This window comes from Aythya fuligula, chromosome 24 (assembly GCF_009819795.1).
Source record: "Aythya fuligula isolate bAytFul2 chromosome 24, bAytFul2.pri, whole genome shotgun sequence".
Taxonomy (NCBI): domain Eukaryota; kingdom Metazoa; phylum Chordata; class Aves; order Anseriformes; family Anatidae; genus Aythya; species Aythya fuligula.
In genome coordinates this window covers 5,125,494-5,143,053 of record NC_045582.1, presented here as the reverse complement: position 1 = coordinate 5,143,053, position 17,560 = coordinate 5,125,494, and the positions used below count along the sequence as shown (strand labels likewise).

The following is a 17,560-nucleotide window of genomic DNA, read 5'->3' as shown; positions in this document are numbered from 1 at the left end:
TGCGTGTTTCGAAGGTCTCTCGTTAAAGAGCATGTCACTGGGACAGCGGGCTGTGTGACAGTGGCTGTGTCGGCACTGTGGACAGTCCCCATGAGCTCAGCTGGGCTGCACCGTGCTCACCGGGCAGTGGCACAGCATGCACCAGGGGCCACTCGATGGCCACCGACCCCAACCCCTCCAAGCCAGCCCCTGCAAATGGTGTTGGGGCAGGGAGGGGGTGGCAGGGAGCGAGCTGCAAACACAAATGCGTCGCCTAGAAATTCTCCCCTGGGTCTGGGCGAGGAGCCGGGAGAATTTCCCAGAGATGAAATGAGGGAGCAGAGTTCCCAGAACCAGGGGAGGGGCTCGCGAGGGAGGATTAGAGCGATCTTGACAGTGCACCACTGCGACTGTCTCCCAGCCAGGCCCGTTACCTGCTGGGACACTCAATTTGCCATTGTTCCCGCGGTGTCACACTGTATTACCAGCATAATGCAGAATGTTTCCGCCGGCCAGCGTACCCACGGCACAGAGCACTGGCATTCCCCAGGAGCACCTCGTAGCAACGGGGCAATGTTCCCCTGTCCTGCCGTCACCCTCCAATCCCGCCAGCCGGGCTGGGAAATCCCTATTGATGGCTCTCCCCAGCCCCCCGCCACCGGATCAGAATGGCTAAAGGGCGTGTGAATGGTGCAGCAATTTGAAACGACTGCAGTGCTGGGATGGTATCGCTCGCCCTGCCTCACAGTAGGGGAGGAAGCTTAGCTCTTTCTCATCAGTATAAGCTTATTTTTCTCTCTCCCTCTCTCCTTTCCCTCCCCCTCCCTTTAAGCTGTTGAGTTTATATCAAGACGGCCCCTGATCCCACACACCCCTGTTTAGATGCAAATGACTGCAAGTGTCATGGCTGAGAAAAGCCATGGGTTATCTTGGTGCGGTCTGCCTGCCTTTTCACAGCTCGTGTCAGGGGCTTAGCCGAACGCACAAGGACCCCGAAGGCAGCCCGGGCCCAGCTGCTTTTCTGCACCTGGCCCGGCCGCCGTCACGCTCCTCACGGCCGCGCACGGCAAGCGAAGGACCGGTGGAACCCACAGCAGGCTTGAGCCTGCCTCAGAGCTGAGGAGCACCCTCTGGAGAGCTGTCGGCATCCTCCTGGAGACAGAGAGCGAGCAAAGGGCGGCTGCTTCATGAGGAGATGGGGGAAGAGCGGATCCCCTGGTGTGCAAGAGGTGGAGAAGCAGGCGAGGCCGCTGAGGCTCCTGCTGAGCTTGGTCCTGCAGGCCCAGCCCTGCCCGCAGCCTCTCATCTGTCCTGGAGATGGTCACCAGGTGCCTGTGGTGCCATCCCGCCCCTTGCGCTCACAAGAGGCTCCTTTTGGGCACTGTGCTTCAGCCAAAATCCCAGATTTCATCGCTAACACAGGGAATTATTGCTTGCTGTCCCAGCATGGCAGTGAGTCACGTGGCTGTTGGCTCAGCCTTGGCTTTGGTGTAGGACTTGGCTAGAACAGACATTGTCTTTTAACAAAAACTGACCTTATTTTAAGAAAAAAAGAGAGAGAGAAAAGAGAGAGAGGGAATCAGGTTTTTCTTCCCTCTTTGTCCTAAAGCTGCCCCAGACTGCACACCTGCAGTATAAATCATGCTGGAGAATTTGCTTGTAAAAACATGATCTTACCATCTTACCCCAGATTCTGGGGTTGTTTTTTTTCTTTTTCTTTTTCTTTTCTTTTCTTTTCTTTTCTTTTCTTTTCTTTTCTTTTCTTTTCTTTTCTTTTCTTTTCTTTTCTTTTCTTTTCTTTTCTTTTCTTTTCTTTTCTTTTCTTTTCTTTTCTTTTCTTTTCTTTTCTTTTCTTTTCCTTTCTTTTCTTTTCTTTTCTTTTCTTTTCTTTTCTTTTCTTTTCTTTTCTTTTCTTTTCTTTTCTTTTCTTTTCTTTTCTTTTCTTTTCTTCTTTTTCTTTTTCTTTTTCTTTTTCTTTTTCTTTTTCTTTTTCTTTTTCTTTTTCTTTTTCTTTTTCTTTTTCTTTTTCTTTTTCTTTTTTGTGGCCCAGGTTAGAAAAAAAAGACATGCAAAAAAGAAAACTCTAAGGAAGATAATCAGTGGCCTGAGGAAATCTAAGGCTTGCCAGCTACTGCTGCCCCTGTGAGCTGGAATTTTGGGTAGGGCAGTGGCACATGGGTGGAAACCAGGTTGTTCAAGGCAGAGCCCTCAGCAGAGGTTGGTGCTCAGCAGCCCATGAACAGGATCATTTCAGCCCCCAAGGTTTCTGCTGTGCTGTAATGGCAATGAATTTGTGTGAAGCCACACAAGAGACTGCAGAAGGAGATTAGAGTCCTATGGTTCAGCTGGAATGAGAAGTGAAATGGGGATGTGATGCGAGGCTGTGAGAAGATGCAGGGGCAGGAATCCCCCTGACTGTTTCAAGGATGGATGCCAGCGCTTGAATGATGTGCCCAGAGGGAGGCAAAGGCAAGAGCAACCAAGAGGAGGCTTCAACCTGTGTGCCATAAGAGGGGTCTGTGCAGCTGAGCTGCAGCACATGGCTCCCTTGTTTTCCTGCACTGTTCTGCTCTTTAGACTAAGTTTGATCAAATGGAAGCAACTGTAATTAATATTTTCATAGTTCCTTTAAAATGGAATTATCCCCAATTTCTTTTCAACCTGTATTAGACATGATTTTCTGTGCTACTATAGTGAGAAATACACCTTTGAAGTTTTTTTTTTTCTATAATACCAATTTTTTTTCAGTCTACCAAAGGGAGAAATAAATGAGATTAACCTAAATGTCACTCTGATACTTAGAAGTGATTCCATCCAGATAGCTATCATAGCTTAAATATGGGCTATTTTGGGCTTTTATTTGATGTCTATTGGTCTAGTGTGCAGTGCAAACTGCAATAATTATTGTGATCTTAGTTTGAGCTTTACTATTAATTAATGGTTCTTAATTTGTGGGGCTACACCCCTCTGTGTGTCCTGGCTAGGACTGTGGTTACCTGAAAGCCAACAAGTTGAATGCGGCGATAATCACTACAGGTGCTCAGGGTCTGGCTGGGTGTAAAACACACAGGTGGGGGTTGTAGATCTTGATTCTGGGTTATGGGCTTACAACTCTTGATTTTGTTGTTTCTGCAGCTAGGGAAGGTGGGACTACAGCCCAGGAGACAGTGATGTTATGAACAAACCAGATGTGTCCAGCAACCTCTTCCACGGCCCCCTCAGCAGGGACAAGCAATGTTGGTCCCCAGGTTCATCACAGCCAATGTGTTCTATTGGCAGGACAGAAACATTTTTATTGCCAACATTAGCTCTTAATTCAGCTGAGAAAAATGGCTGAAAACATTGCATTTTTCCCTACAGCTACTCATGCTGCAAACCTTGGGAACTGCTAAGTACTACTTAAGGTTACTCATTGGTACATAGATGAAATGAATCCAAACCCTTCTCTGCTCATTAATTATCAAGGCAGCAGTGAAAAGACATTAGCACATTTTAAAAATGTAAATAATAACCACAATCAAGTGGCTTGGACTTTGATGTATCATGATTTCTGGATGATATTGTTTATTTTTAACTGTTCTACTTACATGTTAGTAAGACGTGAGAATTAATATGTTTTTCAAGCTAATTCCTAGCAATACAATCTAGAAGACTATTGATACATTATGGGTTGATTGGGAAAGCTGTATAGCAAATATGCTCAATATTTTTTCTTCTGTCAGAAGAGTTTCAGAGCTATAGGTGATATTTTATTTTGTCAGCTTGGACTGCATGGAAATGTCGAGGCATGTTAGCATATGAGGTTTTGCTCTAGTCCCTGCAGCTGAAAGAATCTTAAAATATTCTTCATAAATTCAAAGTTCAGTTTGCTCATTAAAGGGAGGATGGTTCAAATCCAAATTTTTAGTGCTTTAACGATGACAGAAATGGTGGTGAGAGATTTTTCAGTGCCTGAATGCTATAATAGTTCTTTCATAACATGCTTAAAATTTTTATGGTAGTTTTAGGGGAAGTTAAGAATTTCTGATCTTGTAAGTGCTGAAGTTTAGGACATGTATTTATTAGGTAGCAAGTTTGAGTGTGACAAGCCTTGGTGACAAATTGCTTGATTGTTAATATAGCAGTTATCCCAAAATCATCCTGGTAAAGCACATAGAAATTGAATCTCGTGGTCCCTATTAGCACTCTAATGTGACTTCACAATCCTCATTTCAATAAAGATTCTTATTTTAATCCAGATGAGTCATTTTCTTTGAAATATGCTACTGATATTGCAGGAAACTGCACTGTTATTGGAAGGTTGAATCTTGAAAAAAAAAAACATAAACTATTTACATGCAGAACATTGTAAGTTTGTAGTAAAGATTCACAGTTATGTGACACTGCAGGAGGCTATTAGGAAGTAGTCTAAAGTCCTAGCTTTCAACCCTAATTTCTCCAGCTTCTTAAAAGGCTGTACCATGAGGTTCCCCTTTCCAAAGTAGCACTGTAAGAATAATTTATTTGAATACATGAATTCTTTGAATATATGGACTTCACTGAATTGTAGTAATTCAGGGTGTATTGACACCAATGAAGCTAAACTTTAGAAATGATTTTGGTTGTATTTACGAAGCTATGAAACCAAGCTGACAATGTCGCTTGTCCCTCAGTATGGAGTCAAGAGAAGGCATGCGATGGACATCCTGGCTTTCATACCTCCCCTCTTGCATTTGAGCAGTCACCTTCAGAAAGACATTTCTAGTTTGGTTCTCACAACAAAGTCTTCCAGAAGTCTCCTTTCAGACTGCATTTTTCTGCAGCTAGATAGGTGCCTAGCTATCTTGGTGCCCAATATCTCACTTTTCTCAGTGTAACGCCCAGACCTCACTGGGATTTCCAACCTTATTGTGCCTCATCAACATGTTTCCAGTGTTCCCAATCTGTGCATCTGGAAAGGTGGCCTTTCAGGAGGAAATGATGAGGAGGAGCAAGCACTTGTGTTTGGAGAGAGGAGAGGGAAAATCATTTTGTTCTATGGAAGAAAGAAACTGGAGAAATTAGGGTTGAAAGCTAAGACATCAGAATCTTTTCCAACAGTCTCAACGTGTTCCCAGCAGGATGTTCAGGGTGTGTTTTGGCTGAAAACCAAATGGAAAGGAGACAGCTCTCTCTGCCATGGCAGTTGCATCTCCCCCAAGCCCACGACTTTGCTGTTTACCTTTGTCCAGGACAGGCCCAAAGATTGCCAGGCTGTCATCAATGGTGGTGCAGTTCCAGCGGCGGCCTCGGAACTGGTGCTGGCACTCCTGGATGCCCAGCTTCACCCCCTCTGCCACGCTGGGCATGATTTCTATGTAGTTCCGGCAGAAGCGGAGCTGCTTTGGGACGAGGCCAGGGATGGAGCCGCAGAGGATGGGCTGGGACCCCAGGGAGCTGTACTGCTGGCCTAATGCGAGGGACCTGCAAAGGAGAGAGAACAATGTGAGGGGTGGGAAACCATGTGGCATCATTCTTCCTGCCCCTGCATCAGTCCCCAGGGGAATTTGATGCGTCGGAATGATCCAATAATCCAGGGAGAGTGAGACTTGAAAAAGAGGGATTTTGTAAGAAAACAAGAGACTTCTTACTGCATAGCACAGAAGGACTTTCACACCTGAAGATACCCTGGGCTGCAGAAGTGCATGCATTAATTTATCATTCTTTGTGGACACAGAGGGAGGGATTCAGCTCCCTACATGGAAGCACCTAAAGCCATTCACAGTGGTCCCAAGTATCTGAGACTTCCCCAAGGGGCGGATGGATCTGACAAGTGCCCTGCAGGGAGCTGTACCAAGGGGAGGCTGGGCTGTCAGGAGACACAGACGTGAGGGTTTCTAAAATTTGGCCAGTGTGGAAAGTGTCCTGTCTAATGCTGAGTTCATCACCACATACTGGAGAGAGGCTGGTCTGGAGTCAGGCATGTCAATGTCATGTGGTCGAGCCTCTCAATGGTCCCAGAAGATGTTGAACCACTATGGTTCCACCCTGACGGACATCAGCCTCTAGCTGCAGCTGTGAGCCAGACAGGAGGCTGGAGATGCATGGTGAAGGTGCTGGACAGCAGATTGGACCAGGTATTTTCCTACTGGTCTAAGGAGCTGTCGGGTCCCAAGCAGAAAACATGTGGATCAGATTGTTTATTTGTCCAGAAATGATCAATGCAGGGTGAAGACATATTTGCTGAAAAAGATACCTGCTATTACACAAAAACAAGGATAGTCCTGCAGCTACTGCTGCTCAGCATCCAAGCCCCCTTCAGTGTATATCCAGAACATGTGGTAAAACCTGTGAATGAGCAGGTGGCTCTGTAAAGGAGAAACATGAAGCACTCAGTTGCTTCCAGTACAGAAATCTCAGTCCAGATGTTATCATGGGCAAATACCAAAGAGCTTTGACTTAATATGTCCATATCTCTCTTGTATTGGGGAGTTGAGAGTTGAATAGAGGATGCCAGATGAAGTATCTTTTTCTGCACACTGCTTTGTAGTTGGCCTGCCCTCACTCTGCATTGCTGCATGGGGTTATTTCTCCCCAGATTCCTTGGTTGAACTGCACAATATTCCTGTTACATGACATTCCTGTTCCATTGCCCAGTCAGTAGAGGTCCCTTTGAATGGCATCACAAACTGGGGTATGAACCATTACTCCCAATATTTTTTTCTTTCCTGCCCACTCATACCTGAAGAATGCTTGTGAGCTAATCAATCATTTTATAACCACAGATTAATTCACGTTGGCAGAGACCTCAGGAGGTCTCCAGTCCAATCTCCTGCCCAAAGCAAAGCCAGTTTTAAAGCTAGATTTTGTTTCTCAGGGCCTTGTCCTTCTAGAATTTGAAAACAACCAAGGATAGAGATACCACTGCCTTATGGGACCTGTGGTTGACTATGCTTGTCCTGAAATGCTCATGTTAAAGCAAATGTGCTTATTTCAACAACTGCCAAACATCACTTTTCAAGAGGTTGCAAATGACTCATCAGTTAGTCCCAAATTGGTCATGGCAGCCAGAGAGGCTATTTGCACTAATATATCCTGATATCCAGCTCAAATGCTGAGATTGCACTTGATCAATATGCTGTAGAATTCTCAGCCAATTCCCAGGGTCATTACTTTGCATGTTAAACAAACAGATGGAAATGGCAGAGACTCCTGCCCCCAATGAGCTGAGTGTCTTCTGCTGTTTTCCTCACCCCACATCTCACTTTTCCCTGGAGGATGCCTAGGCCTGAGGCACATCCCATAGAAACATGGGGATCTTCATCAAAACTTGTTGTAGGATAAGCAGGTGCAGTAAAAGTTGGTTTGCTGGGAACAATATTGGATAATAAATGGCTCTGGGAGAGCCCTTGTTGCTGATTTGACACCCGTAAGTGGTTGCATTAATTGCACCCTAAAGATTGTAGGATGAAAAGGAAATCCCAGGGTACCAGCTATGGAGAGAAGTCACTTTGGCCCATTTCTCCTGCACCTCCCCTGCTCAGCAACCCCACAGCAGGACAGTTCTGCAGCTGCCAACACTTCAGGGCAGAGCACAGGATATAATTTTCTGACGTCATCTCCAACACGCAGCAGAAGGACACACGACAGAGGGGCATGAAGATACCGTTGGGAGGCAGCACAGTATAATGGGCCATGCACGAGGACTGGTTCCCAGAGCTGCTTTGTGCTTCCAGCTCCCACCAACTGAAATTTGATCAGGGAAGACAGCATTGCTGGGAAGACCTGTCAGCTCTAAGCAACAGTTGTAAATAATCTTAACCTCATCATCCATCCAGCAGAGCCAGCAATGATGGAAACAAGCAGGGTGCTTGAGTTGCCTTCCCCCAGACATCTGCTCTCGCCGATGGATTCATCTGTTCAGAGATTCCCTGCACTGTTTTATACAGTGTTAGAGGTGAATTCTGTATTTAGTGTCAGAGCTCACAAGGCTTTGCCTGTGGCAGAGGTTTCTTGCAGCAGTGGTGTTGGGTTGCCCTGGTGTGCTGGCCATGGGCTCCACCCCATTTCATGTGTGCAGGCTACTGGTGCTGCTGCTCACCAACAAAAATCTTGCCCTAATTTCTTATTTGGATCGTAAATTTGATCTTTGGGGTGCTTTAACACCAGTGGGCAGCTCACCTCCACCACATTGCTCTCTCACTCTCTCTCCTCAAAATAACAGGACAAGAAAATACAATGAAAAAAGTCTCATGGGTTGAGATAAGGACAGGGAGATCACTCACCAATTATCATCATGGGAAAAACAGTCTCAGAATAGGGAGATTAATGAAATTTATTGCCAACTAATGACAGATGAGAGTAGTGAGAAACAAAAGGCAAACTAAAAACACCTTTGCCCCATCCACCCGCTTCTACATCCTCCCCATATGCGGTGCAGGGGTACGGAGAATGGGGGTTGTGGTTAGTCTATATGCTTCAAATCTGCCACGCCTCCATGGTCACTCTCTGCCCCTGCTCCAACGTGGGGTCCCTCCCACAAGATTTCGTCCTTCCTGAACTGGTTTTGTGTGGGCTTCCCACAGGCAGCAGCTCTTCAAGAACAGCTCCCACATGGCTCCATACCACCGGGTCCATCCATCAGGAGCAAACTGTTCCAACCTGGGTCCCCCGTGGATGGCAGCTCCCCTCAGATCCCCTGTTCCTGCATGGGCTCCTCTCCATGGGCTGCAGCTCTGGCCTGGGGCCTGTTCCTGTGGGGGCTCTCCATGGGCCGCAGCCTCCTCCAGGCCACATCCACCTGCTCCACCGGGGGCTCCTCGACGGGCTGCAGCATGGGGCTCCATGTGAGACCCATGGGCTGCAGGGGGACAGCCTGCTCCACCAGGGGCCTCTCCACACACCACAGGGGATCTTCTGCTCTGTGCATGGAGCACCTCCTGCCCTCCTGCTGCACTGACCTTGGTGGCTGTAGGTCTGTTTCTCTTGACCTTTTCTCACTCCTATCCCCCAGCTGCTGTTGTACAGCATTTATTTATTTATTTATTTATTTATATTATTAAATTTGCTCTCACAGAGGCACAGCCAAGAACACTCATTGGCTTGGCTCTGGCCAGCAGCAGGTCCCTTTGGAGCTGGCTGGAGCTGGCCCTTATCTAACATGGTGCAGCTGCTGGACTCTTCTCACAGAGGCCACCCCTGCAGCCCCCCTGCTACCAAATCCTTTCCACGTAAACTCAATGCAATCATTCTGGGAAACAGACCCCATACTTTCCTGTCTTTCTTTCCATGCTGGCAGCCTTCCTTGCTATCAGAGCCTACATTTCTCTAGTTCCCATTGCATCAAAGGGAAATAGCCTTGTGTATTTTCCCAGCATCAACTCACAACCCAGACATTTTGCATGCTCGAGGGCAGAAGCCATAAAAGCCAGACAGTTCTGCCTGTCCGGGGGACTCCCTTTCATCCCTTCGTGTACAAGTGTGAGTGGACAGATGTGCACATAAAGGTAGGCTTTTGTGTGTGTGCGTGTGAGCACAGTGCACAACACAAGGAGCATAAGTGCCTATGGCAAACACATGGGAAATCCCTTTTTTCTTTCTTTGCTTAATCCCTTAAATCTCTCAGGAGTCCCGACACTGTCTGTCAGGCCAGTGACTCCTTTTGTTCCCGTCCAATAGCACTAGAGTGAGCAGAGCAGTGGAACCAGCAGCCTCGAGTTGACCCTCCATGACTCCCATTGGTTAGGGATGAACTTTTGAAGCCCTGGAAGGAGATGGGCTTGTGCAGACCCTTGTGGATAGGTGCGTCCTTGAAGAGGTGACTCATGTCTTTGCACTGCCTCAGTGTGGAAGATAATGTGCCCACCTCTCAGCTTCATCCTTCCTACAGAGATGACTGACAAACTCATCTGTTTGGGTCACTGGTTGGACATGGTAATGAGAAAAATTTAACCTAATAGTATTTGACAGGAGCAGGATTTGATCAGATTAGAATTGCACCAAAACATATAAGTTTTTTATGTTTGCAATGTTTGGAATTTCTACGTTATGGAATTTTTAGGATGAACACTAAGAAAGGTTTTCTGCTAGCAATAGCAAAAGCTGCTAGGACATTTATTTTCTTCTTTTCTCTCTGCAAGAGAGTGGAAGCTGCATTACCCAGGGCCCTCAGGACCGCACATTGCCCCACAGGCTGTCTGTCAGAGCTGGGTTTTGCTGCTGCAATGTGCTGTAAAGGAGCTCTTTCTAGCTCCAAACTCAGCAGCTGAACACAGCTGAATCTACATTGCACTTTTTTCCATTTTTTTCCCACCATATTGTAGACCTCACCAGCCCTCTGGCCAGCTGGGCAGGAAAGCTTTGGGCCATAGAACTGCATGTCTCCAAGGGTGCGTCTTGTCCTAAGGAGCTGGACACTCCCAACATTGCAACCCTTCCTTGTCTCCTCTGATAGATCTCCCATGGAAATGTAGACATGCTCTGGGGATCCTGTACAACACTGTGACACTTCCCTTAACTAACTCAGTAAAAGGAACTTGTGTTTTCATCCTGGGAGCTCTCAGCAGACTTAAAGGGCCATGCAGAAATACATGGTAGTGAACATCACAGATGATGCCGGTGGTGGTGATTTCAGTGCTGAAGTGAGGTCACAGCAATCACTGGGCCTATGGGACATACATTTGTAAGTGCTATGTGCCTGGAAGCTCAGACTTTATTTGGCTGCCTCCTATCCTGGAGCCTGAGCTGACCTGCACAAAGAGCCAAGTTCATGGGTCTGCTGTGTGAGTGCTCGGGGACATAGCATAGCCACCTTTTCTCTCTGTCTCAGAACTGATTAAATAATAAGTGCTTTTCCTAAACTCTTTGAGATCCATGGCTAGAAACAGTCCTTGAGGGCACCAAGGACCTGGTAGAAAGTAGGCTCTTTTAAACCGCCCTCCCACAGCAACTAAAGCCACTGCAGCATAACATTACAAAGCAAATGTCTTCTTGTGCCCTCTACCATCCTTTCAGTGCCCCAGTATGGATCCCTGCAATATATGTAACACACTGGGAGAACTAGGAATCAGCAGGACAAAAGCAGATCACAGTTCAGGTTTCTTGTTTGCCACCTGCTAAGAGAAAACCTTTCTCTGCCTGAAGGATTTTTCTTTGTGCCATTTTCAGATGTATTTTGTCATTTTCCAGTTCTGGGCCATGTTCTGCTTAAAATGGACAATTGTACAGTCTGGCATCCTACCATTTTACAGTGCTTAGTGATGTCGGGATGATACATTGAAATGCACACTAGGAGACAGCAGTTTTCATTCTGTCTCTTTCTCCGTATTTAGTGCTGCGTGAGCCCTTCCTAGCTGCCAATTAAGGTATTTTGCCTTTCCTAGCAGGGGCATCATCACACACTTGCTTTCCAGGTAAGAAAGGGTTGTACAAAATCACTGCAAGCTGATGTTACAACATTGCATGTTAAACAAAAATTTTCCAGCCAGACATCCAGACCTTGTTGGTTTAATTTTGGTACATTTTTAACTGTCTGACTAGCTCAGCCTAGCTCATGGGTCTTATTCCAGCAGATGACTTTGTCAGAGGTGCCCTTATATACAAAGTGCTTCCAAGCTGCTAATTCTGTTCTGCTGCCTGACCTTAGAGGGGCTATTATGTCTGGTATAATATTCAAATATTTTAATTCTTGCAGATTGCTGACTACAGCTCTTTGTGAATAGAGTAAGACACAAATTTTGGGGTTTGTCTAAAGATCAAGAGCAGCATGAGGGATATTTTTGCAAGTAAAAACATGCAATATATATATGAGCTTGAGAAATGCCAAGTCTTGACTGAATAGGCAGATCAGATGAAAAGACGACAGAATTTGAATACGGAACACTATATTTTGCTAGAGAACTGGATATTATTAATGATCCCACGTCTTTGTTCACAAATCACCTGCTACTTAATCTGTGCTGAACATGCCTTGAGTGGGCCCTTCTGTCCCTGGTATGAGATATCACAATTACCGCAGACTTTCCACCAAACTTTGCAGTCGTTGCTAAGCTATAAAAAGCAGACCGAAAATTAATATGAGAGAGAGATATTCAACTGCCTAAGCATTGGAAGCTGATCCCCCAGATGAGGGCAAGCCTCATGGGCATGAGCATGGATGTAGTTTTGCTGTATTACAGCCCTTGAAATGCTCTGTAGACATTACACGGTAGAGTGATGTGAACTTTTGAACACGAGGGCTTTTTTCCACTTGGTGTGTTTTCAAATTGCCTCATTAACTAGCTTGTATGAACTGCATGATCTGCACAAAATCAAGCAGCCCACAAGGCCAGTTTCTGCCCGATTAAGATTCTGCCTTAATTTAGTCACACCTGAGGACCAGAAACCTTTATAAAACCTTTACAAAAGCAAATGTTCACTTAGAGTTTCTCCCAAAGCCATGGTTGCTTAGAAATAGGCTAAGTATCCATCTGGGAGCTCTCCCAAAGGAACATCCCGGATTGTATCAATCCCTCTAGGTCCCTCATACATGACTTTTGTTTATTGTCCATAAAACTAAGTCGTGCTCTATGAAGTCATTGTCTACTATTTACAGCTACGGAGATCCTCTTCAAGGAGGGCTTAATCCTTCCACCAAGCATTGCAGGACAGAGAGACTTTCCCAGTGCTGGGAAAGTGACCCATGGGAGGATTAAGCAGAGGCTAGGGGTGGCCAGCCCATGTTGTTTAGGGGCATATGTTTCATAGCACCTGCTGGTTAGAAATTTGGCAACGTGCTCCATTCACAGAGAAATGTCGATTATTTCTAGAAGAAGGCAAGGGGAAAGCTCTTAATGATTATGATCCTCTGAGAGAGGTATCGTTGATGCATGTGCTTGTATTTTGAGATATCAGAATGATGATTTCTCAGGTGCTACAGAGATGCTAAAAAGAAGGCTGCTTAGGGTTTGAGAAAGTAGAAGGAAGGGCTAGTATTTTATTTTAGTTTGCCATCAACACTGATGTTGAAACTGAAACACATCACAGACTATATCTACACAAAATCAAACAAAAAGCCTTCCTCATGTTGGCCGAATACCAAATAGCCTGGTCATTCTGGAGTGATGGTCTAATTTCCCTGTGACCTATTATTCAAAAGTATCACAAGTAACAAAGCAGCCAAGCTCAATAAAGCCATTCTTAGAGTTGACTAACACATGACAATGGCACTAGTTTAGGGGCTTCTCTAAGTGGGGCAAAGTACCACAATTTCACTAAAGAAAGAATTGCAAGGCCTCTGGCTACTCTCCAAGAATCTTGCAGCATGAAGCACATGAGTGTGTTGTTGCTGAAGTGTGCAGAGGTTGATGCACTCTGAATTCACACCTGGGCTTGCTGTGAGCATGTTTCCATCCTGTCCGTCATCTGTGTGTTTTGGAAATAATGTCCAAGATGGTGAAATATCTTTTGCAAGAGGCTAGGGGATCAGGTCCTGCTAGGTATGAAGAGCTGCCAAATCACAGAGGGGCACTAGTGAACTGTCATCTGTTGATGTTATGCCTAACAGGAAGCAAGCTGGAAAAGCTTGGGCTGTGGGACACTAACTCAATCCACTGGCATCTGCTGACAGATACAGAAGAGGCCAAACTAACTGTTCTGCCTGCTCTGTGATCCTAGGAGCTACTGCCAGATCTTGGAAAGTCAAGCAGTGCACAAGAAGGAAAAGAGTGAAGAAAAAATTAAATGCTACTTATGTCACAAAACTTGCCTCAAGGTCACCGGAGGCTGGCTTCATACAGAAGAATATACCTGGGCCAGCAGCAGCCTCTGAAGAGAGATGGAGAGTGTGATTCCTCTGACTAGATGTGTGGGTCTGCCTGGCTGAAAGGGCCGAATACCAAGCCTGACTGCAGACATGTAAAATTTGGGGAGGAAGATCCCCCTGCACTCCCAAGCTTGTGGATTTGCAGCTGTTAGCAGCAGTCATCTGGGGAGTACTCCAGTGACCCAGGAGAGAGCCCAGACTAGAGCATTGCTGGGCTGAACATGAACTGCTGCATTATGTTAATGCTGATTGCTAAATTGTCTCATCCTCAAATCTGTCAGGAAAGGAAAGACCAAGGGAAGTGTGCTTTCAAAGTCCTGCATTGGAAAGGTCTGGACCACTCAAAGTTGGACGGATGGGTGAACTCAGCCCCAACACCAACACATAAAGAAGACAAATTTTTCTGATTTCTATGAGATGGGAGGGGTCCCCAGCCAGTTTCCTAAGGGCTCAGAAAGCATCAGAGTAGGGTGATGGGTCTGATAAAGAGTGGGTTGACAGAAACAGTACAGCACAAAAAAAGTATATTATGCACTAGGGAAAAGGGGCCAATTCAGGCAATATGAATGAAGTGCCAGTGAGTGGACGGATGGAAGAGAAGGCAGGAGAAGGCTCGCCATGTAGGCAGACTTCAGGATTACTTTAACCTCTGAATATTTAATCCCAGAGAGATAAGAACGAGAAGAATGGCAATGGGTATAGTTATATTTAAAGAAGGGAAAGCCAGAGAAGGAAAAAGGTAGGATGAGACTGAAGGAAACATCAAGATGAGCATTGGAAGGAGGTAGCAGGGGAGGAGCTTGCTATGCTCAGTTCTGGTAGACCTCTGTGAGTGTTCATATTCATGTTTACATTCAACATCAACCACCATTTTGTGTAGTTCCTACTGTACATTTTCAATCATTAGAAGAAATTGCCAAATGATGCCCTGTAACAATAAAGCATCCCTCCTAAAAAGCGCAGTCCTATGTTTGTTTTTTGTTTGTTTGTTTGTTTGTTTTTTCTTTTCTTCCTCTATTCTAAAAAAAGTCACTGATGTGAGTGAGATGTGGTTTCCCTCTTGCCCCTCATAAGTTGCATCCACACTCACAGGCTTAGTGAAGCTTAAGGGCATATAGGGGTGCAAGGAAGATGCTTCACTCAGAAGCCAAACATTCATTGAGGGTTTATATCATGAAATGGTTTCTTAGCTGAAAGTAAAAGTTACACATTGATGGTGTGGTCAGTTATTTCAACACTTAATCTCCAAATATATTTTCTTCAATAACCCACTGACCTACCAAATAATCTGCATAGTATTTACCATCTCAAATGCCTGCATTTTGCAGATAATGTCCCTTGCTAATCACAAGGTAGGAATGCGCTAATCCTCAGCTTCTGTCTGCTGGATTATTTTACAGGCAGTCAGAGGATGTAAGCACGAGGACCTGGCTGAGCTCCCATGCATTGAGCAGCAACAATGCGCTCTTCCACTGACACATTTGGTTTGGGGTGAGTGTGTGGCATGTGAAAGATGACTGAATCCCACTTCTGCCAAGAAGATGAAAACTTCTGTGTGAGGTCAATGTCCTGGAGATAGGACACTAATTCTAGGAGGGGACCATCTCCTTATAAAGTAGCTTCTCAGTATGCAAGCTCTGGGAATCAGGTGTTTTCCCACTGAAGACTGGTCTGCTCTAATTTTGAGGTTAGGACTTTTTTCACATTCATGTTCCTCCTCTCAGACAATGGAAGTCTGTTGCACATCATGGACCATCTTTGGTAGAAAAGACTGACTTACAGTCACACCACAGTCTCCATCTAGATCACCTCCAAATGTAGGAGCCAACCCCTGGTGAGCACTTGGCTGTGTAGCTCCTGGATGCAAGGCAACCTGTCTCCCTCTGCATCTGGCTTGAACAAAATGTACTAGAGGAAGCCTTGTGCTCTGAAACTGCTAATTGGCCAACATCATTTGGGCAAGATAAAAATGCCACTGGGTGGTGTTTGGAGAGTCATGTATTCAAATGGAAATACCTGTGACCTTTTTTTTTTTTTTTTTTTTTTTTTTTTTTTTTTTTTTTGATGCTGCTAGCCTTGCTGTAAGGACTTTTAGGACCACTAAGCAGTGTCACCAAGTAGCTGTGTGCTGGCTGGTTCACACAGCTCCACGATGTAACAGCCTATGGTGGTCCCAACAATGCCAGATGTGAACCAAAATTATTGCACATTTGAAACTTACTGTGAACTGCTCCTGCCATCCCACACTGTCCATTGCAGTTGGCCATTATCTGGAGGGATGGTAAATACCCAGGGTGGTACTGTCTGATGCCATAGGCATCAATCCTTTTTGGGCAGGGTATGGGCACAGAGTGAATTTCCTAACATGCTTGATGCACAGCACTCTGAGGAGATCCACTCTGGTGGGCCTGGGAGGAGGCAATGACTTGCAAGCAATTGGAACAGATGCAAGGAGTGGCAGAGCTCTCACTCAAAGATTGTGAATTTTGGGGTTGAATGGAAGAGCAAGTGCAGAAAAGAAGGTGGAGGCATCCAGCTGAAAAAAATCACCATGGTGGTTCAGCCATTTGAGGGTTAAAATCCTTGCAGCACTAAATCATTTTTTAAACAGTTGATTAAAAGATGTAAAGATTGTGGGAGTCGTTTGTTTCTGAGTTCACTCATAGTTCCTACCACTGAAATGGCTCAACATGTCTGGTTTGTACCCAAATCAGCGGTTGCTTGTGACACCAACAAGGCAAACCACTTACTGGGCTTTGTCAGTGTGGGTTTAACACATCGAGGGAAATTGAGGGTACTCTCTTGGTGTTGGTGACACCAGACTGGGAACTCTGCATGCAGTTTTAGGTCCTTTTAGGTGAACTAGAGAAGTAAAGAAAGTGGTTGGTCTCCAACAGATAAGATCATGATAGTCAGGGGTTGAGAGCATGTTGTGCAGCAGGAGATAAGGAGGGAACTGAGCTAGTTTAGGAAGGACAAGAGAAGGCTGAAGGGTGTCTAAAAGGCCTACAACTGTATGTGGGGAAGTTGCAAATGTGATGGAGCCAAACTCTTCCCATGGTACTGGGTGATATAACAAGCTGAGTTTTGAAGTTCAGATTGGCATTAGGAAAAATTCCCCTTGCTGGAGGGTGCTGTTACCCTTGGGGGGGGATCTCCATCCTAAGGGGTTTGTAGGGTTCAGCTGGACAAGACCCCAGCTGCCTTGGGATGATGCTGGGGATGGCCCTGCCCCACAGAAAATTGGACTGGAGACCCTGAGGGTCCCTTCCCACCAGCACTGCTATCCTTGGCCTGTAACAAGCTCAGATTTAAAGGCAGAATGGAAAGTATCTATACCCTCAAAGGCACAGCTGTTATATCTGGGAGTGAGGCAGGAGTGTGCTGGCAGAGGCTGCATGAGAAGGAAACACAGTTTGGGACAGAGAAGGAGAAGGAAGGGAGAGCACAGCTCCTGGGACAATTGTATAGGTTGCAAATCCCTATGCCTCAACAGCTGTATGAGGACACAAGATGATGAATACCTCTAAAATAACTGCAGCAGAATCTCACTTTTGGTCAGCATTTCAGTGGTACCTGCCTGTTCCCTGTGTTTGCTGCCAAAGCAAACTAGTAGACTGTATTTTGACAAGGAGAAAACAACTTCAGATTTAAACATGCATGAACTCTGTTGCTAGTTGGACACAGAATTCACACACCAGTCTATTTGCAGAGGTTTATATCTCATGCCTTCTGACAGGATGGAGGTGGCAGCTCTCATCTGCGAGAAGCATCCTTCTTTAGACAGCCCTGTCAAAAATGAACACCCAGCTCTGAAATATA

The 17,560-nt window shown here is 45.6% G+C and overlaps 1 protein-coding gene across 1 annotated transcript in view; it reads right to left on the bottom strand.

Moving 5' to 3' along the window:
• WNT3 (Wnt family member 3) overlaps positions 1-17,560 on the bottom strand; it is a 48,741-nt gene that overhangs the window by 6,506 nt on the left and 24,675 nt on the right. The window contains exon 2 of the mRNA XM_032202838.1: positions 5,180-5,421. Within this exon, the coding sequence (XP_032058729.1) occupies positions 5,180-5,421 (242 nt within the window). The remainder of the gene's footprint in view (positions 1-5,179; positions 5,422-17,560) is intronic.